The following is a 26,769-nucleotide window of genomic DNA, read 5'->3' on the forward strand; positions in this document are numbered from 1 at the left end:
CACTACAACTCCCATTAGCACTCGTGATGGACGACACTTCCGTGTTGGATGGACAACAAAAACATACAATTATATACAAAACATATAATTAAAGTTCAAGAAAAAGCTTTAAAAAGCTCAATAAATGCATGATGATTCAATGAGTATTGTATCAATATTGACCAAAATATCTGTGTATACAGATATGCCCTAATTCTTCCCCAACCAGTTGCAACAAACTCCAGCAGATAACACTGCTTTTTAATGAGAGTGGATCAAATGTTCTGCCCAGCAGTTGCAGTTTAAAATATGATAGTTGTAGGTAAAAGGTGCTTAGTCCATATTCATATTTGTGTTTTGTAAACATGGTTGAGTCCATGTCGAGCCCTGTACTTACACTGCTGCTTTCCTCTTTTTTGTCTGGATCATTAGGACAGCTGAGGGGTATTAATGGTGCACCAGGCATCAAACTTTATGTTCAACAGCTCCAATGAGATCTTCTGTAGCAGCAGCCTCTAGCATTTGCTGAGTGTTGGGTGTTGCAAGCCTAGAGTCATACTGACATACGAGACACATCCAGGTCAAACTTAGAAAGTTTTGCTTCACTTTTATTATATGATTAACTTTAAACAGGCAGTTGTGCTTACGCTGGGAGGAAGATCTCACTGACAACAGTGGATGCAGCAGATGACACAAACAAGTTCTGTTTATTCTGAGTACTTACACTGGGCCTCATTTATCAAACTTGCGTGGAAACGGGTGCAGATCTGTGCGCAGAATTGGTCGTAGGAAAGGACCCACGTGTGATTTATGAAACATTCGTATCTGACCAATCTCAGCGTATGAATGAGCAGGCCTTGATAAATGCGGCTGAATTCGATCGTCTTTAACATGTTACGCCCCTAAATATCCCTGTTTCGGAGGCTTCGCCCACTGAGGTCAAACATGGAGGGGAAGAACGCTGGTTAGAAAATAAACTTTTCCCACACACAGATCGGCATCCTGATATCCGAGATGGAGCAAAATAAAGCTGAGCTTTTTGGCAGTCTTAAGAGTGGAATAAAATGGGCCCATAAAAACGCTGTATAAGAATAAGGGAGGAAGTCAAACCGAGGCAGCGCTCCACTGAGACCTGTGTGCGCCTGTGCGCACTGTTGGACAGGTGTGCCGCATTCAGCACCCCTGCTGTGAAATGCACCCCCTCGCATTATAGGTGATATTCTGGATCAGAAGGCTGTTGTTTCCACCTATAGGAGTAGTTTATTTACTACTCTACCGCACAACACCGGCGCTACCAGCGGGTTATTAGGTATTCCGTAAGAGGATACCTTTGTAATCTTGAAGAACCATACCAAGATGTTAATCATCTGATACCTTGTTTGATTTAATGCAATTTATCGAGGGTAGCCACGAACCAGGGAGATGACTTTGGCTCTGCAGTGCGTCTTGCTGCAGCCGCGCGCCAACACATTCATTCATTCATTCAATGTCGGGGTCTCGGGGGACTGGAGCCGAGCTGTTTTGAAATATTAAAGAATCGTGTGTTCCCCTGGTCACCTGGCCGCCATGTTTAAAAGCGACAGCTTGGCGTCACAAATCACCTGTACATTTATCGAGTGGTAGTTTTGCCGATTGATGAATGCGTAATCATTCATGGATGGTGCCTTCAGACGCACATGAGTACAATCAATTGCTCCAACCACAATTTTTTTTTTAAATTCGTTTTTAGAATCCGTTTTGATCTGTTCTTAATGTGTGACTGCTTATGCTTAATGACAGCTGAGGTTTGTTAATTATTTTCAGACAGATTTTGCTGTGCTGCACCGCAAATACGAAATGGTCGTACGCACATTTTTCTGCCATACGTTCGTTTGATAAATGAGGCCCAATGACTCTACTTTTCATTTCATACTTAGTCCAGCTCCATCCTGTGTATCTTTATATGAATAATAAATACTTCTCCTCGCCCACCTGTCTGTGCTTCAGATCCGCTCAGACCGGGATAAGAACCGGATGCTGCGTTACAGTGTGACGGGCCCCGGGGCTGACCAGCCTCCCAACGGCATCTTTATCATCAACCCTATCTCTGGCCAGCTGTCCGTCACCAAGCCTCTGGACAGAGAGCACATCTCAAACTTCCACGTAAGACTCCTTACACTGTAACAGCTCAACAGCAGGGAAAACAGAAGTTCCACTGTACGTTTGGATTTTACTTTTCAGTTGTTTTTACTACCAGTGTTTCCCCTCCCATTATATTAGGGGGGGCCCCATCCCCCTTGAAAGTCAAGTTCATTTTATTTAATTGTATTTTGTGAATATCGTCAGATCCCACCAGAAGTCATTTAAGGATCCCTTTCCTATAGAACAGCTCTTGTCCTTTAGTAAACAATCTAAACAACCTTATCTTATTTGTTTGACAGCATGTAAATTATGTCTCAAAAAACTCCGACAGCGTTGGCGATTTACCTTATTATTTAGTTTGAGAAGATGATTCACTCCTGCAAAAAACAACTAAAACAGAATTAAACAAACTGATATTCTTTCTTTAGTTTAGTTTAGTTTTTTATTTTGTGATTTTTGATTTAACTTTGGATTGTTTCTGTTGGGTAACATTATTTGGAACTTTTAGGACAATTATTTAAAAGACATTTTCTGATGCTGAGTGTAGCTCATTGTTCGATACACTGATTTAAACTGAGTTTGCATTGTGCCTCTGATTATTGCTTGTATGATTGTGACCCTGGAGCTTTTGTGTTGAAGTGTGTTCATGAATGTGTTAACGCTGATTCATTTATCCATGTGGGGATTGACCTTTATTATGAACCTTATCTTTCAATTGTCTGATTAAACACCGGCTGACACGCCAAAAAAACAACAGTCAGGCAACCTGCTAAAGTGCGTTGGCAACACATAAAAAACATGATTTTTTTTGTCTTTGTCTTTTAACCTTTTTCGATCACATCCTCCTCCCAGCAGTCCAAAGCTCTTTGCTAGCGTTGTAAACACCAACACTCCCCAATTAGCTGTTAGCTGTTAACTCTATAAATTATCGATGTCCAAATGAAGCTTCATGAAGCATTTTCTTTATTTACTGAGTCCTCTAGATGGAGCTCTTAGTTCAACAAAGGGTTGAAAACTCACTGAATCACCATTCATTGAGCCTTTTTCTTTGAACCAAGAGCTCCATCTAGTGAACTCAACAAACACAACTAATGCTTCATGAAGCTTCATTTGGAAGTCACTACTATAAATCACAAAGAGTAAGAGGGAAAACCAGAAAACATTTTCTCCATAAAATATCATCCAGTTTCACCAAAATAAGTGACCTAGTGCTGGAAAGCTTTACACACTTCTCCCGGTAGATCCGACCTGTTTGCCAAAGTTACACAGATTAAGAAAGGCATTCAGGGTGCGGGACAGAGGAACTATTCTCCCATGAGTCGGTGTAGTATTAATGACTTTGAAGCCTTAAGGTAAAATACTTACACAATGATGCTTAAACGTTAAAGTCATTTTCAACTTTAGTTCCTTAAAATGTTGAAAGTTGAACTTAGATGCATTTGACAAGGACTTCCAAACGTTATTCAAATCACATCAAATGCAAGGCAACACTTTAACATTCTACCATGAGAAGAAAATGCAGCACATTTAGTGTGATCTACCTCCTAATACACTTGAATCTGCTGTCTGCCTCATCACCTTGGTCGCATCATGTCACCCCCTGTTTTTATTTTCATCCTTGCTGTCACTCTCTGCTGGATATTCTCTCTCATGCACAGAGATGAAGAGGAAATTCTTTCAAAAAAGATTCCTGGTGTTTGCTCACTATATCTAATACAGTCACATACACCTCTGAGAGCAGAGTCTAACCTTTGATCTGTACGAATGCACACACACACAACTCACACAGGGGAGTGGAAATCTGGAGTCGCAGCAGGGTGATTTGCATTTAAGCTGTCTGATGAATATTCATGTGATTGGATGTAGTTGTCAGAGCTGGGAGCTGGGATTGGCCAGCATGTTTATTCATGAGGGAGACTTTGGCTCTCTGAGAACCTCATACTGATGCTGCATGCGCTGTGAAGGAATGACTTATCGTGGGTCCAAGGCCAATCAATAGCTAGAGTCAGCATCTTTGACTATTTAATGCTAAATAAATACATATCATAGGCCTGCTGTTTTATTTGGGAACATTAAAGATGGTTGTAAAATGGATTCTTTTTTAAAATGTCATTATGTTGACTCAAGTGAAAAGCGGGGAAATGTTTTTTATTGCTCAGAATGTTTTTTTGCAGTAGTTCTCATGATTTTAAATTATTTCACTTGAGTTGATTTTCCAATATAATATTGATTCAAATATATACATTTTGTAGCTTGCAAGGTCAAATGTATTTGACGTCTGCCAAAATCTCGTCAGATTGGGACGATGTAAAACGACGCGTTTCACCTCATCTCGCAGTTTTGGTGAAACTCTGATACAACGTTCCGTGGGGATTTCTGCCACGAGGGAAACCAAACACCATTCATCTACACACACTGCTAGGGCTGCAGAATTAGAAGGGAGTAGTAAAGTTGGATACTTTCAATGGGAATTAACTGGAATAAATGGTAATAAACAGGAATAAATGGTAATAAACAGGAATATATACAGGAAAATATGGGAATATATATATATATATATATATATATATATATATATATATATATATATATATATATATTTAAATGTATATTATATATTAATTATTTAAATGTAGAGAGAGAGAGAGAGAGAGAGTATATGTATACACTGTATATGACACCATTTCTAATTCAGCCCCTCATCATCGTTTTATGAGTTATATGTTCTGTAGAAAAGGTTTTTACATCGGCTAACATACATGATTTTACTAATATGTCGGTGATAGGCCAAAACCCATTTCCTGTGTGGATTACATATTTATATTCATCAATTCTCAATTTCTGACTCCTCACATGGAAATGTGACACTACATGAGTTTTATTGCAGTTGATGAGTCCTTTTATTTTATAGGATTTATTTGAGTATACATCCATGATGCTGTTATTTGCTTGCATTGTGTCACAGTGATTACATATCCCACACTTGAATACTTACAGTAAAAATTACCTGTTAAACATCCACGTTTCTGCTTGTTAACATGGTGTTGTTAGCATTTATCTCAAAGCATGGCTGTAGACTTGTTATATTTAACATCTCAAATGTAACATGTTTATCTCCTGAGATGTGACTAACCTGAGTCTACCATTCAACTCATGCTAGGATTCTCTTCTACGTATGTACAAATGTTACTTTCAAACAAAACCGTTTAAAGAAGTGATCAACTATATATGTGTGTGTTTGTGTGTACAGTTGCGAGCCCATGCGGTGGACCTGAATGGGAATCAGGTGGAGAACCCCATCGACATTGTCATTAACGTCATCGACCAGAACGACAACAGACCAGAGTTCACACACACCATCTTCAACGGCTCTGTACCGGAGGGCTCCAAGCCTGGTACACATGCACACACACACACACACGAGCTTGTAGCTTGTAGATTGTAGATTTGATCCTTTTCCACTGACATATCCATGTTGACTTGCTGTGTGTCCCCCTGCAGGATCCTTTGTGATGACAGTGACAGCAGTGGACAAGGATGATCCAAAAACTGCTAATGGGATGCTGCGATATAAGATCCTCTCCCAGAATCCCCAGAGCCCCTCTACCAACATGTTCACCATTAACAACAGGACGGGTGACATCATCACTGTGGCAGCGGGCCTGGATCGGGAGGTGTGTGTATGTGTGTGTGTGTGTGTGTGTTTGGGTGGACAGTTTGTAAGGCTCATCCCTAAACCCACATGGAGCAGCTGCTCCTCAGCCTGTGAGTGTCTGTCCAGCCTGCAGTATCTCCTGCGGTGTACAAACAGCTTGCAGCTCCCTATTCTTGCATTAGTAGATCCTACAGAATGTTCTGTCATGCTGTTTGCATGCCAACCTGCAGTGATTATGTTTGAAATCAATCAAGACTGCCTGTTACTTTTGGAAAGTTGTGCTTCATAATGATGGCTGATATGATAATTTGAAAGTGGCAGAGTCTGGATGAATTAGCTGACATTATCCCCTCAAGCCAGTCGCTGTGTATCAAATCGTGCACTGTGTGCACTCTGTACTGATCAGTACACTCAATTTCCCCAGTAAGTCTCAAATCCCACACTGCTGCCAAGCACTTACCGGAAATGACGATCGTATTTGAACTGAACATGTTTCAGCTAACGTTAGCACAGACAACGCTCCTGAGGGACTGTCATTAGTTGGTGGATCATTTTTGTTTCTGTTTTTGAAGAAAAAGCACTTTATGTTTAACTGTTTATTTTATGCTAAATATTATTCTAAATATTTTTGAAATGTTAGGTTTCCACTGTTCTTGAGTCCTCTGTCCAGCTGTTGACCCTCACTGTTCTCTGTGTGTTTCCAGAAAGTCACCCAGTACACCCTGATCATCCAGGCTACGGACATGGAAGGAAACCCCACCTACGGCCTTTCAAACACGGCCACCACTATCATCAGGATCACTGATGTCAACGACAATCCCCCTGAGTTCACCACAGACACAGTACGTCCACATCAGGGTTTTTCAATTCATTAGTAATTGAGGCGGGTTGATGTAAATGATCCAAAATGAGGGGCTGGAAAAACATGAGCATCACATTAATGGAAACTGTAACACTACAGCGACATAGGAGTGCATATATTATCTTTATTTTATCAATATAAATAGTAGCAAGAGGCCTCAAAGTACAACAGCCTTTCAAAACAAGTAGTGATAGGCCGACTCAAAGTGCAACAACCTTGTCAAAAACAATCCATGAAAACAATAAATGAACAAACCTGATAACCAGAGGTTTACACTCAATTATTGGACTAAAGTACAAGTTTGAGGCTCTTCTCCTTTACTTGAGTATTTTATTTACATGCTACTTTATACTTCTACTCCTCTACAAATCAGTGGAAATATTCTACTTTTTACTCCACTGCATTTATCTGATTACTTCAGTTACTTGTTATTTTACCAGGCCAACAAGCACATATGAAACATTAGTTTATTCAACAAAAACTGGACTGACAAAAATTAATCTAATATAAATGCAGAGTATTTTTTGTAGTTCAGTGGGAACGTGGTGTTGAAGTTAGCATGATTTTTCTGAAAATGCCTTATCAACTTCTCCTCTTTACACACAGATATGGCTGCAGAGTAAACACAGGCTTCACAGTGACAGAAACTAAAACTTCTCCGTCTATTCTCTGGTGAACTGACGGTTTTCTGTCAACCTTTCTTTTTTTCAGAGTAGAGACATCGTGGTGGTGATTTAACCACAGATTTAACCAGACAGAAACGATTGAGAACAACAACAGAGCGGAGCTTAGCGAGCTGTTGACAAGAGGATTCAGAAACCCATAGAGAAGAGCATGTGGCCGCGCACCTACAGGGAATGTGGTGCGCCGGGATTTGAAGCGCTGAGTCAGTTGCACTGAGATAGATACGAAAGCGGAAAGCAGTTAACATTGGTCAATACAGCCATGAATTACTTTTTCACATAGGCTTCTACTCAAAGGGCCAGGAAATATTCCCTTGCGGGCCGGATCCGGCCCAGGGGCCGCCAATTTAATAGCCCTGGTCTACAAACTCTCTCTCTCACTCTTTCACTCACACACACACACACGCAGTCACACACAGGAAATGTAATGGCTGTCAAACAGCAAACGGGAAGAGGCACTGTTCTTCGAAACACCACTGAAGCTCTGAAGCTTTGATTGGCAGTGGCAGATGGTGCAGCAGTGTAAAGCCAATGAAACGATATCCAATATGTTTATGTTCTTCAGTAAAGCCGAACAGGTTGGACAGGAAGAATGTTTGTGGGAAACATGGTCTTTATTTTTGGAAACAAAAGGCGTCATCTTCACTTTGGTCTCATTTGTTTACCGTCATTTTACCAAGGTGCTAATGTAGTGCTGGTTCATTTCAAGTGACACATTGGTGCCAAAATGCTGCAGAGTCTTTACAAGTCTGTCTCCGTGTTTGTCTTCCAGTTCTTCGGGGAGGTTAATGAGAACAGGGTGAATGTGATCGTGGCTAACCTGACTGTGACGGATAAAGACCAGCCTCACACTTCAGCCTGGAGCGCTATGTACCGCATCATCGCTGGAGACCCCACAGGACGCTTCTCCATCCCCACTGACCCCACCACCAATGAGGGCCTGCTCACTGTGGTCAAGGTAGGGCTCCACAACACACACACAAACACACAAACGCCAGAATGAACAAGTAGTGAGCAGTCACCACTGATGTTGCCACCACTGTCTGTTCTGTGCTGGTGAAGAGGAATGCTGTGTGCTTTCCCATCACTGTGCTTCACAGCAGCTAATTGCTGCCTGAAAACATCTGAGAACGTTCAGGTCTGCTCCATTTGATTGATTGATTGATTGATTGATTAAAATGTATTTTGAAATATGTACAAGAAACAAGGTCATACAGAAAACAATAATATACACAACTAGAAAGCATAAAGGTACATGAATAACATTTGAAATGTATGCATCATTCATTGTTAGTTAGTTAATAGCTTCCTCTGTTGTACTTTTTTTTTCCAAACTCAACCAACTTTACTTAACAAGTATCTTACTCATATAGTCCTACCAAATATATATATATTATTACTTTCTTGCATATTTATTTAATGTGCTCAAAAACTCTAAAACGTGTCGATGTATCAAAAATATAAAATCATTCATATATATATATATATATATATATATATATATATATATATATATATATATATATATATATATATATATATATATACAGTATGTACTGTATGTATGTATAGGGATTGTGCATCTCTCCCTATCCGATAATATGTGGGCGACGATACGATACAGGAAATAATGCATACTATGACTATGAGCGACCGATCTGTCTGTTTCACTTCATTTTGTCGTAATTGTGACATGACTGTTTGTGTTAAAACGCTCACTACATCCCCATCGTGTTAACTGGGTATCAGCTGTTAGCACTAGCTAGCACAATGCTGCTACACGTAGAGAGACCCGATGTTCTCTGCAAGCTGAGAAGGAAGAGACAAGGGAGCCATGCCGAAGTGAACTACAAGCCAGGAGGAGACATTACCATGTTCTTCCCTCAGTCATCAAAAAGCAAGAGAGAGGACGCTCGGATGCAATGCACAACTGTTGTACTTTTCTTTTGCCTTTCTGCAAAGATATTTTGGGGGAGAAAGCCAGAGAGAGAGAGAAAGAGACAAAGAGTGAGCTACTGATACAATGAGGAAAGCTCCTTTTGACAGTATATAGACTAATTTCTGGCCAAATGAACGTCCCAACCGATAAGATGACAGGCATCCAGCTTCTGTCACGTGTTTTGTGCCCATGTGATTTCACTTTCTGTCTCAGTTTGGATGACACGGCCAAGAGGAAAGACCCAGAGGCACAGGGAGCAAGATGCCTGAAGATGAATTTATGTCAATTTTGAATTTTTCATTTGATTCCCCTTTATTTAATCAGGAATATTCCCATTGAGATTTAAAATATATTTTCCAAGGGAGTCCTGGCCAAGACAGCAGCACAAACATACAAGTTTCACATTTAAAACCGAAACAACACACAACTAAACATGATAAATCAACAATATAAAATCAGCATTAAAAATTAAAAAGCAGAGCTGAGCAGTGCTCAGAGACAGTACATGTGCAAATTGTTTTTAAAAAGTCCTTAATCCTGCTTTTGAAATCGTCCATGCTGATGAGGGATTCCAGTTTTGGCGGCTGTGGCTTGGTGACAGAGTGGGTCGTCCTCTGTTCGAGAGATTGGTGGTTCGATCCCCATCTCCCCCTGGTCCACATGTCGAAGTGTCCTTGGGCAAGACACTGAACCCCGAATTGCTCCCCGTGCTGCGCATGGGTGTGTAAATGTGGTGTGAATGGTTAGATCAGATTAGATGGTATGTAGATGTCCACTGCCATCAGTGTGAATGTCTGTGTGAATGGGTGAATGTGACAGACACTGTGAAGCGCCTTGAGTAGTCAGATGACTAGAAAGGCGCTATATAAGTACAAGTCCATCCATTTACCAGTTTTAAATGATCCTGTAGTTTATTCCAAGATAAAGGTGCTGAATATTTAAAAGCACTTTCACCAAACAGTGTTGGTTCGAGGAACATTGAACATAATAAGGCTGCTGGAGCGGGTGGTGCCGGTTTTGGTGTTTCTGGAGCCAGTAGACAACACAGACAGGATGGAAGTTGATGTAAAATAGCTTCATAAAGAAACACCAACGCTTCATTCTACAGGTGTGAAATGAAGATGGTCCAACTTTCTCATACAGCGCACAATGGTCTGTTTGGAAACCAGAATCAGAGATGAATCATAAAGCAGCATGGTGAATTTGAAAGGCTTCATCTTTTCACATTGTTTTAAGAAACTAGATAAATAATTTGATGTTAACCACCATACTGTGAGTAACAGATGTCTCACAGTACAATGGTAAATCCAAGGTGTTGGAGATGTGCTGGTTGTCAGACCACAGGAAGAGCCTGCTGCTTGAAACTCTGCTTCTTCCATTTCTCACTTGCAAAAACTAGAAGTGATCCAACAGTTTTACACTTTGTGGAGGGTGTGCTCTACCGTGATTGTTGGCACTTTAGTGATGTGTCCAGGACAGAGGTGCTTGCACACAAGTTACCAACAAAATTGAATATATGATAAAAATGTATTCATACTGTGGAGCAATTTGCTATCTCCATTTCCATAGAAACATGACAAACTAGTCTGTGATCCCCGAACACTTTGTAGAGATTATGAATGAAAAAATTCTGCACATAGAAGAAAACTGCTATGATAGCTCAATGATGTTGTCAAAGAAGATCTCTGCTTCTTTTTCCTCTATGGATAGATTTAGCTAATACATCTAAGAACATGTAGGGTAAACTTTTGAAAAACATTTAAAATTTTCATCTAGTTAATTATCTGTAAAGTTCCTATCCATCAAAGAGTGAGTAAAAACAATGGTGATTGATCATATGACCCACTCTGTGGCATCGTCCCCTCTCTAGATGTAAATACACCCCCATGTTAGTGACCCTGCTGACAGCGGTTGGTCTGTCAGGTGCAGCTCGCCACTGTTGATGGCCACTTGTAATTGGAAATCGTGAACTTCCAACTTCTGAGTCAGGCTTGTAGTAAGGACAGAAGTGTAATAGGAACATGTCTGTGTATGGATTTAAGAGGGTAACATATAGGGGATGGACTTAAGGCCTAAAGATAGCACTCTGTCCCCACCGTGCCACAGGAACACCGGCATAGCTGATAATCTGAACATTTCCTATAACAGAAAGTGCTGTGCCCACCGTGTTTCGTGGTTTATTTTCATGGATACAAATATTTCCAAAACATCCCCCTCTCCTTTTCACAAATTGCACCCTGTGTGTTTTTTATTAATTATGATTGAGTATGAGCTGGTTCATAAGATCTTGACAACCCATTATTTTAACACAGCTTTTTGCTTTGGAGTTTTCGGCTTCCAATCTGCAGAGATGTATATACAGTCCTAAACAAAATCTTAAGACCAGTTAAAAAATGGCTTGAATTTGTATTTTGCACTGTTGGAACTTAACAAGGTTCTAAGTAGAGCTTCAAGATGCAAAAACACTCAAAAACCTCCTAAAACTCAAATGAAAGTGTCAAAAACTGACTCAGTAATGAGTAGCTCCTCCATTATTGTGGATCACTTCAAAAATTTGTTTTGCCATGCTTGATGCAAGCGTTTCCAAAAGGCTAGTGGGAATGATGGTCCAAGCGGTGAAGATGGCTTCACGAAGGGCGTCCACTGTCTGGAACTGACCTTGCCATCCATCCCAAAATGTCCTCAATTGGGTTAAGATCTGGGGAACATGCAGGATGGTCCAAATAAGTGATGTTATTCTCCTGGAAAAAAGTCTTTGTCAGACGAGCATTGTGAATTGGAGCGTTGTCCTGCTGAAAAACCCAGTCATTACCACACAGAAGAGGGCCCTCAGTCATGAGGGATGCCCGCTGCAACATCTCCATGTAGCCATCTGCTGTTTGACGCCCCCGCACAACCTGGAGCTCCATTGTTCCATTAAAGGAAAAAGCACCCCAGATCATGATGGCACCCCCTCCACTGTGCTGCGTAGAAAACATCTCAGGAGGCATCTCCTTGTCATGCCAGTAACGTTGGAAGCCATCAGGACCATCAAGGTTAAATTTTTTCTCGTCAGAGAATAAAACTTTCTTCCATCTTTGAATGTCCCAAATTTGGTGCTCCCTTGCAAAGGGCAAGTTTGTGGCGTTGAAGTAGACGCGGCCTTTAAAGAAGTTTCTTGTGTTTGATGCCCTTCCTGTGCAGATGCCATCTGATGGTTATTGAACTGCAGTCAGCACCAGTAATGGCCTTAATTTGGGACGAGGATCTTCCCGTGTCTTGACGGACAGCCATTCGGATCATCCGGCTCAGTGCCGGTGAGATTTTTTGGGGTCTACCACTTGATTTTTTTGTTCCATAGCCCTCAGAATTTTTTAAGAAATGGAAAATGACTGTTTTACTGCATCCAACCTCAGCAGCGATGGCCCTTTGTGAGAGGCCTTGTTTATGCAGCTCAACAATCCTACCACGTTCAAAGACGGTCAACTTCTTTGCCTTTGCCATCAAGAGATCCTCACAGTACGATTATTATTTTGCACAGATTGTGGCTTTTAAAGGCTGTGGTCTTAAACTTTTGATCAGCTGATGAACAGCCTACTTCAGTTAAATTGTTGTTTTCAATAAATTACCTGCTCAAAACATTTGGTCCATTGTTCCCATTTCTTCTTCTTGCATCTTGAAGCTCCACTTAGAACCTTGTTAAGTTCCAACAGTGCAAAATACAAATTTAAGCCATTTTTAAATGGTCTAAAATTTTGATCAGGATTGTATATTTATTTACTGTATATTATATATTTCGGGATCATGACAAGAGTTTTTCTGTACATTTTATTTTATGAAACACATTTATACAGTAGCGTATAGTGTATAATGTTAATGCTCGGTGTGCTGTCATGCTGATTCGAGCATTTCTTAAACGTCAGCCTGATTTTGTGGTCAGATCTATTTATTGTTTAAATTACATTTCCTTTGGTTGGAAATGGCTCCACAATAACGCTGTCCTGTTATTTGCCAGTTGAACACTGTTAATGTGGAGCAGCAGCAGCACTTCAAAACGTCTGCTTTGCATTAGCAGCAATGTAGGCCAGTACAATGCTGTAGAAGGGTCAACAGCAAACAGAAAAGCTGAGTAAAGAAATTATGATGAAACTAAGTGAGATCTAACGAGTTTTTAATTTTTGAATAGTCATTTTATTAGAGAAAGTTAAATAGTTTATGTAATGGTAATGTAATAGTTTAGTAATAGTTTTTGTCACTATCCTCTTGTCTTAAAGATATATTATATTTGGCAGAGCGCCACCTACTGTACCGGAGGAAGAGTTACTCCTTAATTTTCCCATTCAACTCCCTTTCATGTATACGAGGGGAACTTCAATAATCTGATTATTCCCTTAACCGGGGAGAGGCCATTTTGGGTTACTGATGTGACTGTACACACACTGACTACTTTGGCCTAATCACACACACATATACAGACACAGTTGGGTTTTGTTTTTTTTTACAATTAAACTGCTCAAACTACAAATACTCAAAAATAGTTGACAAACTTTAGGTTCTTTCCAGCTAGTCTATTTTATTACTTTAACTAGAAAGTTAAGTTAAATGAGCATTTGATGTATATTGAGATGTATATGTTCTTCCTATAAATGGACACCAAAAACATACAGTATATCCTATAAAGGTGTTTATCTTTGAAAGGCGTTTTACCTTTCAAGGATAAACAACTTTATATGATTAAAAGACGCCTGAGTGATGACTACGGTCTACATTAACAAGGATTGTTGTAAAAACGTTACATGAACTTAGTATAAACCTTTAGATGTTCATTTCAGCATTAGAATTTTTGCGAGGTGTTCCTCCGTCTTGAACTGAGCGGTGCGTGACACCAAGGCTAGCAGTTCCTCTGAGTTGTCTCCACCGCTCTGCCCAAAGGAAAACAATGGCACCTAGGGATGATGCAGTTCATGGTCAGCTTTGCCCCCTACCAGGGTGCCCTTTCTTCGTTCATTTTATTCATTGTACATAGAACGACAGTATAGAACGAAGCTTATATGAATGATTTGAATGCGTAATCTCCAAGATGCTCCAGAAACACTTCAAACAAACACAGTGCAGAACTGTGTTGGCCATGTTGAATTTTTGGACATCCAGTGTCTCACGTCCCTGTGTTCATATCCCTCCCTTCTTCTGTCCAGCCCATAGATTTTGAGCTGACCCGTTCCTTCATGCTGACGGTGGAGGCAGAGAATGAGGTCCCACTGGCCCGTGGCATCCACCTGCCTCGTCAGTCCACAGCAACTGTCTCCGTAAGGATCCTGGACATCAATGAGAGTCCAGAGTTCAGCCCCAATCCCAAATCCATCAAACTGGAAGAGGGTTTGCCTGCAGGGTCTCTGCTCACCACCTTCACTGCCCAGGACCCAGACCGCTTCTTGAGACAAACTGTCCGGTAAGACTCTACTTTTAAAAACCCTGAGAAAGGCTCTTGAAGGTAACCATTTCGTCAGGGTGGTTGCAGTACAACGTTTAGTTAGAAAGTGAGTACACAATCAAGATATAGTTTAGCATGTGTGTGACAAAATGTTGAAGAGTTTAAGATCTGAATGTATTTTTTACTGCCCTTTGATTATCTGTGTGCCTTTTCATCTTTTAAATAAGCCTTGCATTCATTAGAGTTAATGCTGAAAACACTGTCAATGACCGTCATTGACAGCATATGACTGAGGGCTAATTAGCTTATTAGTATGTATTTAATGCAACCTTGGACTCAGTGACAATATTGTTTCATATATCCACACAATTGAGCTGGAATGATGTGATTACATTAAAGAGAATTAGCATAGAGCCCATCTCTGTGACTCAGCAGTTATCAGCCTATTCTTGACATAGTCGTTTGGAAACATTAGCTAACATGTCTATAGGAACAATTAGTGGTGCTGCATCAAGCTTTCAAGCCTTGAGTCATCGTTAACATTTTTTACCTTGTTTACAAAGCATGTCACTAAAAATGACGACAAAAAAGTTTCTTATTTGAAACCTGAAATGTCTTTTGGTATTTGAAAGTCTAAGAAAGTTCAAAATATGAAAAAAAAAAGTACATTTGAAGATTAAGGTTTCTAAGCTAACTGTTTACTTAGTGAAGTAACTGTCTCCACATACTCAGCTGTCACATTCAAATTACTAATGATCATTTCAAGTACTGTGGCTACATCCACACTACTACGTTTTACCACGTTTCCACACTATTTCAGCATTTTTGAGCCCTTAAAACTGAGACATTTGGAAATGCTCCTGATCTCGTTTTAGGGATACATTGCTGTTCTTTGTCTTAAGGATATTCAACTACAGAGTGACGTTGGACAATATGCTTCCTGTTTATGGACATGCCCAGTGTATGCAAATGCTCACGTGATATGTGTTTTTAAGCGTGTTAATATTGATGGAGATTATTTCTGTTGATGAGCTAAAACACTTTTGTGGACGGTGATAGTTTTCGTTTTGAACGGCCATTTTAGAATGAAAACGTTGTAGTGTGGAAGTTAGCCTTTGTTTAAAAACCTTCTGAGAGAACCATTAGTCATGCCCAAAATCAATGGCGTCAATGATTTTTCACCATAATGAGCCCTCTTGGGTTTACAGTTTTTTTTGATTGCTTTGACCTGGTTGAAGAAACTGGTAACCTCTCAGTCTTTATCATCACTCTCTCAGCTGAGCAAAAGACACCTCTTGCAAATGAGTTAACCCATTGTCATTGTTTTGACACACCGCACCCTTTTGCAAATCAGTTAACGCAGATGTCATTCAAGCAGTCCAAACTCCATTGCTTTAGCTGTGGTAACCAAACAGAAAATATATGTTCCCATCTCTTAGAAACTTCTTGACCAGTATGAAATCACTGAAGCACCTGTTTGACACTGCTTCACATAACTTTTAAATTTGCAATCAGTCTGCAGGCTTAAAAGATTTTTCCCTAGGTGCATCGCAAGAGAAAATATTGAGTGCATTGTAGATGAGGCCCTGTGGCCCATTCCTCAAGAGAGAATTGATTAGAAGAGATTTTTTCTTTATTGTACAGAATTTTTATTTTTATTTTCCTTATGTCTTACACAGTGATGGATTTTTATACTATATATTTGGTTTCTGTTTTTGAGTCGACTACTGCATCAAAGCAATCAAAAAAACCTGTGAAACAGTTGAAATGATCACCTTGATCCCCATGATTCTGTACCTGCGGGCCTGTGATCCCCAGACATCAGCATCATCTTGGAACCTTGATGCCTTGCTAAACATGGCCGCCAGGGCCATCTTCGCTTCTGGCTTGCCTTGCTTTTTGACTTGAGGTGTTCAGCAGTAAAACGATCACTCATGTCTTCTGTTTGGCCAGATAAAGTCTTGATTGCTTTGTCTGCATGCATAGGTGTGTGGTGTTTGGTTTGCTGGTTGGTTGGTTGGTTGGTTTAGTTGGTTGGTTTAGTTTGGTTTGGTTTGGTTAGTTGCTTGGGTAGTCGGTTGGTTTAGTTGGTGGGTTTGGTTCGGTTTGGTGTGGTTAGTTGCTTTGGTAGTTGGTTGGTTTAGTTGGTCGGTTTGGTTTGGTTTGGTTTGGTTAGTTGGTTGGGTGGTTAATTGGTTGGTTGGTCTGGTAGTTTGGCTGGTTGGGTGATTGGGTGGTTGGTTGGTTGGTTTGGTAGGTTGGCTGGTTGGTTGGGTGATTGGGTGGTTGTTAGGTTGGCTGATTAGGTTGGTGGCCGTTTGTTTTGTTGGTTGGTTGGTTGATTGGATTGTTGTTAGGTTGGTTGGTTGGTTGGTTTGTTAAATGGGTCGGTGGGTGGATGGTTGTTTGGTTGTTTTGGTAGGTTGGATGGGTGATTGGGTGGTTGTTTGGTTGGTTGGTCGGATAAATGATAAAATAAAGTTTGGTCGAGAAAAGCTAGAAAGGGACCAGTACGTTTGACATGTTGCTTGGCCTCTTCAGAATGGAAAAGTATTTATATCGGTTCCAAACAGCCATACCTAACAGCAGATTGAAAGTCGGCCATCACCAAGAAGAATTCATGACAGGTTTAAATCAGATTGTTGACATTACCTCAGGAGTAGGTTTGAGACTCATTCTAGCCAGATGCTGAGAAATCTGACTCTCCAAGAGGCATACATAATATTTCCTCCTCCCAACTGTACGTCATTCAGTGCACTGGAAATGTCCTCTTCAGGGTGAGTCATGTCTGGTCCTGTGATAATGGTGGAGAAGTTACCCTGAAGTTAATCATTCACTATACAGCATTATACACATGCATTCTATTTGCTCAGGTGTTATAGTTTACTACCAAAAACTACAGCTGTCTGCTCTGAGTTCATCCCCCGACATTCTCTTCAACGGCGTACACACACTAGCACAAACACACACACGCACACACTATAGTGAGTGATTACTAAATGGATATACACTATATAACTTCCTCTGCTCCGGTGCCAGCCTGTCTGTCACTAACACACACTTTTTGACAGTTACCAGAAATTTTTAAGGTGGAGTGTTTTCTTTCATGTCACTTGGTGCATCAGGCAAGCCACCTTAAATGTCTCTTTGTTTTCATTGCCTTTTTTTGAACGACATACATTTGAATAATTGTCGGATTTTGAAGTGCACATAAAACTGTCTGAATGTCAACCATCTTATTCAAACTGCCACTTTTTCGTTTTTCTCACTTGGAGGAAGAAGTGCCAGAGCCCAGTTCCAGTGTATCAAGGATTAGGCGATGATGGAAACTAGTGATGTCTAAATGAAGCTTCATGAACCATTTTTTATTATATTCTGAATCCACTAGAAGGAGCTCTCAGTTCAACAAAGGGTTGAAAACACACTGAATCACCATTCATTGAGCCTTTTTCTTTGAACCAAGAGCTCCATCTAGTGGGCTCAACAAATACATCTAATGCTTCAAGAAGCTTCATTTAGACATCACTAATCGAAACCATTGAGAGTGATAGGTCACATCTGGGGTCTGGTAAATCCCTCTGGGGTATTTTTTGTAACACGCTGAGTGAGAGGACTTTTGAAAGGGCATGCCCTGAAACTTTCCCAGAGGCCACATTTTACCTAAATGGAAACACAGCTATAGTGAAGACTCACTGAGGCTGGAGCTTTTATCTGATTACCCCTATCAGTTCAAGCAATGATGATCTGTGTGGGTGGGAAAGCATTGATTTGTATGCCCCTCCAAAACACACACACACACACACACCACACACAAACACACACCAGATTCACCATGGGAAAGGTGTGGGGGGAGTAGATTTTAGAAACAGTTCGACCATCCAACAAGCACTTCTGATGTAGAATACTGGTACCTTATGTTGCACACTGTTCTTCCGGTATTTGAACACGCCAAGACTTGAAGACTTGTTTCATTTACAATCCAATGTGCAAGATAACACAGTGAAAAACATATGACTGCCCTAATACTTCTATATTTCCATGAATATTGTTATGCAGATATTACATATTTATGTATGAGTAAAGGACAAACCTTGATTATTTGATGATCTTTAATGTCCTCAAATATTTCTCAGTCTCCTAACAAGCAGGAGTTTTGATTTGTCTTCTCTCGCTAAGATTTCCCTTCAGTGACCATATTCAACAACCCAATTTCATTTGCTGAGCCGGGTGAATGTTTGCTTTCTCAATTAGTGAGGCTGGCATGCTGTTCTCTGTCGCAGCCTCATTTTGAGATAAAAGAGGGATAGATGGCAGGATTTTTCTTTCTACAAACATGTCAGCTGGAGGAAATTTATATCTTTCCGGAATCGTGCGGCAGTGAGTCAACACAACAACAAGCAGACCAGAGCGTGGAGAGAGCTGCTGCTTTTTGTCCCCATCCTTCCTTCTTTTACATCCCACTATTTGTTTCTAAATGTAGTGCTCAAGTCTTAGTATCCTAGCAACAGCCAATGATGGACGCAAACTATGTTAACAAAAACATGGGAAGGCACATGCGCACTCACGTAAATGGCTGTATTGTGCAGCGTATTGTGGACCTTGAAGAGCATTTTGGTTTCTGATTTTTCTTCATTGATGCTTTGTATTTTGGAGTTGCTGCTGCTCCTCCATTTATTCATAACTGTTATTTTCTACTCTTTATCTCACCAATTAAAAATATAACACATGGACAATATTCCCTTTTCATGGGTGCTTTACATTGGCTTGTTGGCCGCTCTGCTCACCTTTGTTTAAAGCTGTTTATTCACAATTTTTCTCAACTGTACATTCGGTTAGATAAATTCATTTCATTAGTAAGTCACATGTAGTTGAAGCTTCATTCTGCTTACGACTATAGAACACCTAACCTACGTATAACACATTTCCACTGACAAATGTGTATTTCGATGTTTGAATTTCCCAATCTCTTAAAGGTAAAAAATAATTTCCAGAATTAATTGGCTAGTGAGAGAGCTGCAGCCTCCATCAGCTCCCCAGGAGCTGCTTGGCCTGTGGCCAGGGAAGCAGATAAAGAAGCCTCTCTGTGGGGATTTCTTATGCTCTCTCTCTCTCTCTCTCTCTCTCTCTCTCTCTCTCTCTCTCTCTCTCTCTCTCTCTCTCTCTCTCTCTCTCTCACACACACAATGAATGCAGGTACTCCAAGATGTATGACCCTGCTAACTGGCTGGAGATTGACCCCGTTTACGGTCGGATATCCACCATCGCCATCCTTGACCGAGAATCTCCCTACGTTAAGAACAACCTCTACAACGTTACCTTCATGGCTTCTGATAACGGTGAGACACCAGGGCTGCACTGGTGTCCTGCAGTAACCTAACACCCCCCCCCCCCCCCCCCCCCCACACACACACACACACACACACACACGCACACACACTCACAGAGCAGCGGTGCTAGCTTAACTGCTCAGTATCTGCAGTCTTACAGTCTGGAAACAATAGCTAGCGAAGCTTTAAACTAATCTTCACTACACACAACTAAACACTACACTCAAAGTAGAAAGTTAGCATAGATTACTAGCTACTCAGAAAAGGGAGCTCAACACATGGAGTCTGTCTCATAAACACACATCTACTGTTAATATACGGTATATAATAAATAAATGCACTTGTTATTTTTGAAGGATCATACTCTTGATCCGCTTTTTGCTTTGTTATTCATTGCAGATTTAAGTACTACTCGATTTAGCAGTTTTTTTGGTTTGTCATATTCTTGTTCAAGAGGAAACATCATTTATGAAGGGGCACCCTAGAGGACACCCCATCATTTTTGTCACATTGAAAGGGCATCAAATAAGGCACTTCCTCTCGTTTTTGCCACTATTGACAGCACTTTAGCGCGCTTTTTTAACAAACCCCCACCACAGCGACTTCCTGGTTGATCCAATAAGGAAGTGCCAAAAACTGCAGTTCTCTGCGTGTCAACTAGGGGCAGGTTTCATAATAGAGCAGTTTCTCATTGAAGTCTGACAAGATGGCGACTCCTGTAGGCAAGGACGATTGGTCAAGTTGAGAGAACGGACCACGACGGATATGCTATGTCTTAGTCTGACTGCAGCCTGAAGTTAAGCTCTTATTTCACATAATGAGGAGAGGAAGACTTTTTCCTGTAGACAACAGATTGTCCTCTCTACCTTTAATTTCATTTCCATTCTTTAATCAAATATCCTCATCAGAGAGAGGCTTGTATGGGTTACACAGAAACAGTACTCCCATTGATTTCTAATGGAGATGTTTTCCTGCCTATCCACTACATCATTCCCAAAGTCTTGCTCTTGTCCTGATGACAACCGTACTTCATAGCCATAGAAAAGAGCATTCTCTGTTCAAAGCGGAAAATTGTTCAAGAGTAATGTCATTGAGAAGCAGCTCCTTCCATCCGCTCTACCCTGCACCCTCTCCATACAGAGAGCCTGCTGTGCTCCAAGCTTTGTGCTAACTGACTGTCTTCTGTTCTGCACATTTTCTGCCCGTCGAGCACACACACACTGCAAGGAGCTTGCTGATAGAAAATCATACTCAAACACGACACAAGGACAAACACACAAGGTTGTGCAAGAGGTTATGTGTCTGCAGTTTTTTAGTTGTCACTATATGTGTACCGGTCATCTGTTACTATGCATACTCTACTGTTTACTTTGTCCATAAGGAATACAGAGGGCATGCATTCATTTCAGATAGTAGCCTTATCACTGTAATAATATGCATAGCTGGAAGGATGTGCATACTCTGCAGGAGTAGTTAGCCAGCCAGCATTTATGCTTTTTCCATAACAACATTGTTGATAAGCTGCATCCAAACTCCACTGGCACTGATTTATCTGTGAAACTTAACATTCACTTAAATGATAAGGCTGGTGGTGATATTCTATAACTGTTTCTCATTGTCAACAAATCCAATGACAAGACTAAAACCAAACTCTTGATGCTTTCTGACTTGGCTACAGTTTTACACCCAATCCTTTATAGTCGTATGACAAGTGATAGCAGATACCATATCTTTGATCAATAATAATGATAATAATAACAAAAAGACCATCATTTTCCCCCTCGGTGACAGCAGAAGTCATTGTACAGTCACAATTATTGATCTTTTTAAAGAAACTCAGTTGCTGCGTTACCAGCAACATCTGTTGATCTCTGGCCTAAAATGGGACTTGAGTGTTTTCAGGACAGTGAACAGCATTCATTTCACGGTTTTACAGCACCCAGCATACCCATAAAGGAAAAGGAGAAAACTAAACAGAGATACCCATCAACAGGTGCAATTTAAGCAGCTGCCCGTGAATTAGAAAATACTTCACAAACATGTCAAAAATAGACCTGAAGCATTGATTAATATAGAATTCTAGTTGTTCTGTAAAACGGCCGTCAAAAACACTTCTAAAAACGAGTCTTGTACTCTCTCTTTCTTCTAAAGGCTAATTAAGAAAAACAATGTTCGCAATGTTCATTTTCTTAAGTAAAGCCAATGACATCAGTGAAAGGGAAATTATTCACCTCAACTGACTATCTTATCTGACCTCAACTGACTAACATTTATCAATGGTGGCTTCTGCCCAGGGACTACTGATGGTAATTAGCTTTCATCTCTGTCTGGTGAAATAAAATGTGTTGTGTAGTGTCACTGTTAAATAAACAATGAATAAAAAAAAACATGTTCATTGTGTGCAGGTATCCCACCTGCCAGCGGGACAGGCACCCTTCAGATGTACCTGCTGGACATTAATGACAATGCACCTCACGTGTTTCCCCCTGAGGTGGAAATGTGTGAGAAGCCAGATCCTAACGCCATCAACATCACAGCCAGTGACCCTGACCTAGCCCCTAACGCTGGACCCTTCGCCTTTGAGCTGGCCAATCGTCCAACAGACGTACGTCGCAACTGGACGCTCAATCGCCTCAATGGTCAGTACGGGATAATGTGTCTTTCTGACCCTGTAAAGGGAAAGAATAAAACAATATTTCAGTAGTCACTCCATGTCAGTGGTAGAGCACATGCTGATGATCTTAGCCTTACAACATCTACATCTCTGATTTAGCTCACTATGTACTATAGCTGCAGGCCCAGTACGACATTTCAACCAGAGTGCCCCTGGACTTTAGGCTTGGACTGAGTCACTCTTTAAGTTGCAAAAATAATCAGAATCAGAACCAGAAAACCTTTATTGTGTAATGGAAGCAGTGGACACTGGAGTTATTTGAGATCTAACTCCCTGAAGTCTTGACATGAGCTCAAGAGCATAAGAAGAGTCACGCTTTACCCGGGGAAAAGGCAGTGGCAATAAAAAAGGAGGACATAGAGCATGTCTTATTTATTTAATAGGCCTATGTCCTAAGAGGACATGGTATCAGTCTTAGAAAAATGACTGCTAATACAGTTTAAAAGGAAATGTTCAGATTCTGTCTTTCTGCGTCACTTCTATGGTCAGCATGTACAGACGTGAAAAACATCCTGACTTGCTGTTTGCTGATAAAGACTTGTGAATTGACTTGAGACTTATGGACATGAATTTATTAATCGAGGCATTTAATTATTAATCTATGTATGTTTGATTTTCAGAAGATTTGTTTAGTGAAAGAAGTCTAATTACTAACGTATACCAGAATTTACAACGTTCTTCAGGGAATAGGATTGGCTCAGCTGTCATCACAAGATGTAATATGGAACTTCAGTTAGGTGAGAGCAGGTGGTCATATATGGGTGTATATGGCAACCTCTGTTCAAAGATTCTCTCAGATGTCAATTGTAAATGTCCTCCCCTCATTTCTCACATGTCGATGCTGTGAGCAGCTTTTTTAGATGATTTTTTTGGCAGTTTTTCAAGCATTTATCACATAGGACAGAAAGGAAATGGGGTGAGAGAGAGGGGAGGAGACATGCAGCAAAGGGTCGAACCCACTGCCTCGAGGACCTTCAGCCTCTTTACATGGGGCGGCTGCTCTAACCACTCAGTTTGTCCAGCCTTCCTCTACGTGGGCGCCAGCAGAGATCTTAAAGCAGAGGTTAGCAACCTGCTTTTTTAAATGTTCTTGTTAATCAGACATTACAACACAACATTAAGCCTGCTATTGTGTTTTTTTTCCCACCTGTGCCACATTCTGTGAGGCAGCGAATACTAGCCAATCAGAAGCAGAGTAGGACAAGCCTTAGCAGAATGTGGAGGGGGAAAAAGTCAATCAAACTACAGTAAATAATAGGCTGTGCAACTGCCAATGGCTGTTGCGCTCGCACACTTACTGCTAGTGTGCCATTGGTTACGCTACGCGCCAAAGGCTACTGACCCGTCTTAAGATATAGAATGGTTTGTAAGTTCTGTTGCCTTATGACTATTGCGAGAACCGGCAACGGCCTGTTTGAGGGAGTGGAGGCCAGATTCTCATCCTCCACTCTATGTTCCCATTGGCCTTCCCTTTATTTAATACGATATTACTCTACTGTCAGAACAAGACTGACATTTATTTTTCATTTTAGCAGCTCCATTTATAGCATCACGGAAAAGACAAAAGAGATGAGAGAAGACAAGCATTAAAGTGAAATTCCGTCGTAAAATCATCCCAGGGTCTTTTTCGACACTTTCACAAACTATTGACTATTAACGGAGAAATCTGTGAGAGTCGCTAACAGTCCGATGTGGCTAACACTGATTAGCTCGGGGCAGTATGGTGAAGGCATTAAAACGTCTTTTTTAACCACTAATACTGCTCAAAATAACACCAAACCTTACACAGAAAACAAAACACCAATAGGCTCCTTCCTTTTGGAGTGACATGGTAATCCCCTTGAATGGACTTTACTATGAGAGGAGCTGGTACAGGGGCCAGTATCCGGCTCAAAGGAGGTAGCTTTAAATAATTTTCTAATAATTATACTAATATAATAATAATACTTACTAAAGTATTTCTGATTCGGATTCTGATTCTGAGTAGGTAAGTCTTTAAAACACTCTTAATAAACTCTGGGTTCACTAACTACGTTGTTGCTTTGTTTTCTGTGTAGGGACTTTTCTCATGCTACTGCAGAGGTTTGGTGTAATTTTGAGCAGTATTAGTGGTTAAAAAAGATGTTTTAATGTGTTCACCGTACTGCCCCGAGGATTTGTCCGTTAATAGTTTATACAGGAAAAAACTATCTTGATGGATTTATTATTTGATGTGTGCAAGTGTCGAAAAAGACCCTGGGATGATTTTTACTTTCAGGATCAAAACAGGACCCCAAAATACATATATTCAACATAACATTACAATATAAGAAGACAACATTAAGGCCTATCAGTATGCATTTGACCTGGGATTAGGCGTTGTTTTTAGTTTGAGGATTGATTGTTGCTCAAAAGAGTGATTCAGTCTATCCTTGTCAAATTCATCCAGAGCAAGTACTGTACTTTGTGCCAGCATTTTTACTTCTGTAGATATTCCGTATCATAGCAACCAGACGCAACCAAAGTGTCTCAGGTGAAAAAAGTTTTTACAACTGTGCGCTTTCAGGCGTGAAAAAAAACACTCATAGAAGCCCAGGTATAAGATGCAAATGAGAAAGAAAGAGATACCATAGGTACATTATACAGACTACAAGGATAATGGGAAGACAAAAGAGGGAGCTGAAGAGTCCATGATGCTAATACTAATACAAAAAAAAATTATTTTAGTCAAGGATGTTCTAGAGAAATACACTGTGAATACCAAGGTTGTAGAGAACAGTGCAGTATAGCAAACTTACCCTAATAAAGCTATTATCATATTTCTCCAGGATAAAAGGCTGTGAACTAAAGTAGCATGAAACACCTGGCTGAAAATGAGTCCTGCCCATCGGATTAGCTGCATGTCACCTACCTTAACCTTAACAGTTACATACTAGGTTGTGTAATCATACTTGAGCAAGTTCTTCTTTCTTCTGAAGAAAGCAGCAATGAGACGTGGTCTGGTGTGGAATATTTAGCACAGGCGAGTATTCCCAAGGTGAAGAATGAATCTCTACACTCAACGACTTGATGATCCATATTCTCCTCTGAGATTAAAGCTGTTACGCGATACATCTGGGCCTGTTGGACTCACTGGGGAACTGATGCATTTTGTGGCAGCAGCTGTTTCGAAATGGATGTTTTATTCTCCTCTTCTCTTCAGTTGTTTTAGAAGTTCCCTCACACTAACTGATTGTTTTTGTGACTTCAAGCTTGGTGTAAGGTTCGGGTAAAATGTATACTTCTGTTTCCTTTGATGTTTTAGGGTAAAATAAGCAGCACTCTTCTGTCCATCAGCCACTACCATTGAAATGCTTTTTGCAAAACAAAGAACCCCTAGCTGCCCCAGTGACGTTCATTAGCAGTACCATCAATTCCTCCATCTTTCTTCCCTTCCATCATACTCTAGGCGAGTACACACAGCTTAGACTGAGGATCGGCTCCCTGGCCAGTGGGATCTATGAGCTTCCCATCATGATCACAGACTCTGGCAACCTGCCCATGACCAACACGTCCTACCTGAGAGTCAAGGTCTGCCAGTGCGATCACCATGGAGACTGCGTGGACATGGAGCGAATCATCGCCGCTGGACTGGGCACTGGAGCCATCATCGCCATCCTCATCTGCATCATCATACTATTAGGTGTGCACACACACACATACACATACACACACACACACGCACACACACACACGTAGATTGTTGCTTTAGCACTCAGTAGACCTGAAAGAATATGTCGCTAAGAAATGAAGGAACTGAATTAACAGTAGAAAATATAAATGTCAAAGTATGAAGAAATTATGTTTTCTGCTTGCACTGCCTGAATGAAAATATGGATGAAAGCTGAATTTCATTTTAAAGCTGACATCTAAAGCTTTCAGAACTTAGTGAAACTGCATTACATGCACAGTTGTTGTGGCAGGAAGTGTCAATCTACTGGCTGAAGCCTCATTAAAACAGTAAATGAAGATGGACAAAACAATAGGAACAGGAATAAATTTAGCCTAACAAATGACAACAGTTAAATCAACACAGAGTCAGCAAACATTGGGTCTGAGTAAAGACCCTAACCAAGCCAGTAGACTCCTTACAGCTGAATC

General features: G+C 40.6%; 1 protein-coding gene across 2 annotated transcripts in view; it reads left to right on the top strand.

Moving 5' to 3' along the window:
* LOC310965968 (cadherin-2-like) overlaps window positions 1-26,769 on the top strand; it is a 145,009-nt gene that overhangs the window by 79,302 nt on the left and 38,938 nt on the right. For both annotated transcript variants that reach the window (XM_083939734.1, XM_083939735.1), the window contains exons 5-13: window positions 1,966-2,121; window positions 5,351-5,495; window positions 5,602-5,774; window positions 6,460-6,597; window positions 8,073-8,258; window positions 14,414-14,667; window positions 19,843-19,985; window positions 22,382-22,615; window positions 26,078-26,311. In XM_083939734.1, coding sequence (XP_083795860.1) covers window positions 1,966-2,121; window positions 5,351-5,495; window positions 5,602-5,774; window positions 6,460-6,597; window positions 8,073-8,258; window positions 14,414-14,667; window positions 19,843-19,985; window positions 22,382-22,615; window positions 26,078-26,311 — 1,663 coding nt within the window. The remainder of the gene's footprint in view (window positions 1-1,965; window positions 2,122-5,350; window positions 5,496-5,601; window positions 5,775-6,459; window positions 6,598-8,072; window positions 8,259-14,413; window positions 14,668-19,842; window positions 19,986-22,381; window positions 22,616-26,077; window positions 26,312-26,769) is intronic.

The sequence above is a fragment of the Echiichthys vipera genome (assembly GCF_963691815.1).
Source record: "Echiichthys vipera genome assembly, chromosome: 3".
NCBI lineage: Eukaryota > Metazoa > Chordata > Actinopteri > Perciformes > Trachinidae > Echiichthys > Echiichthys vipera.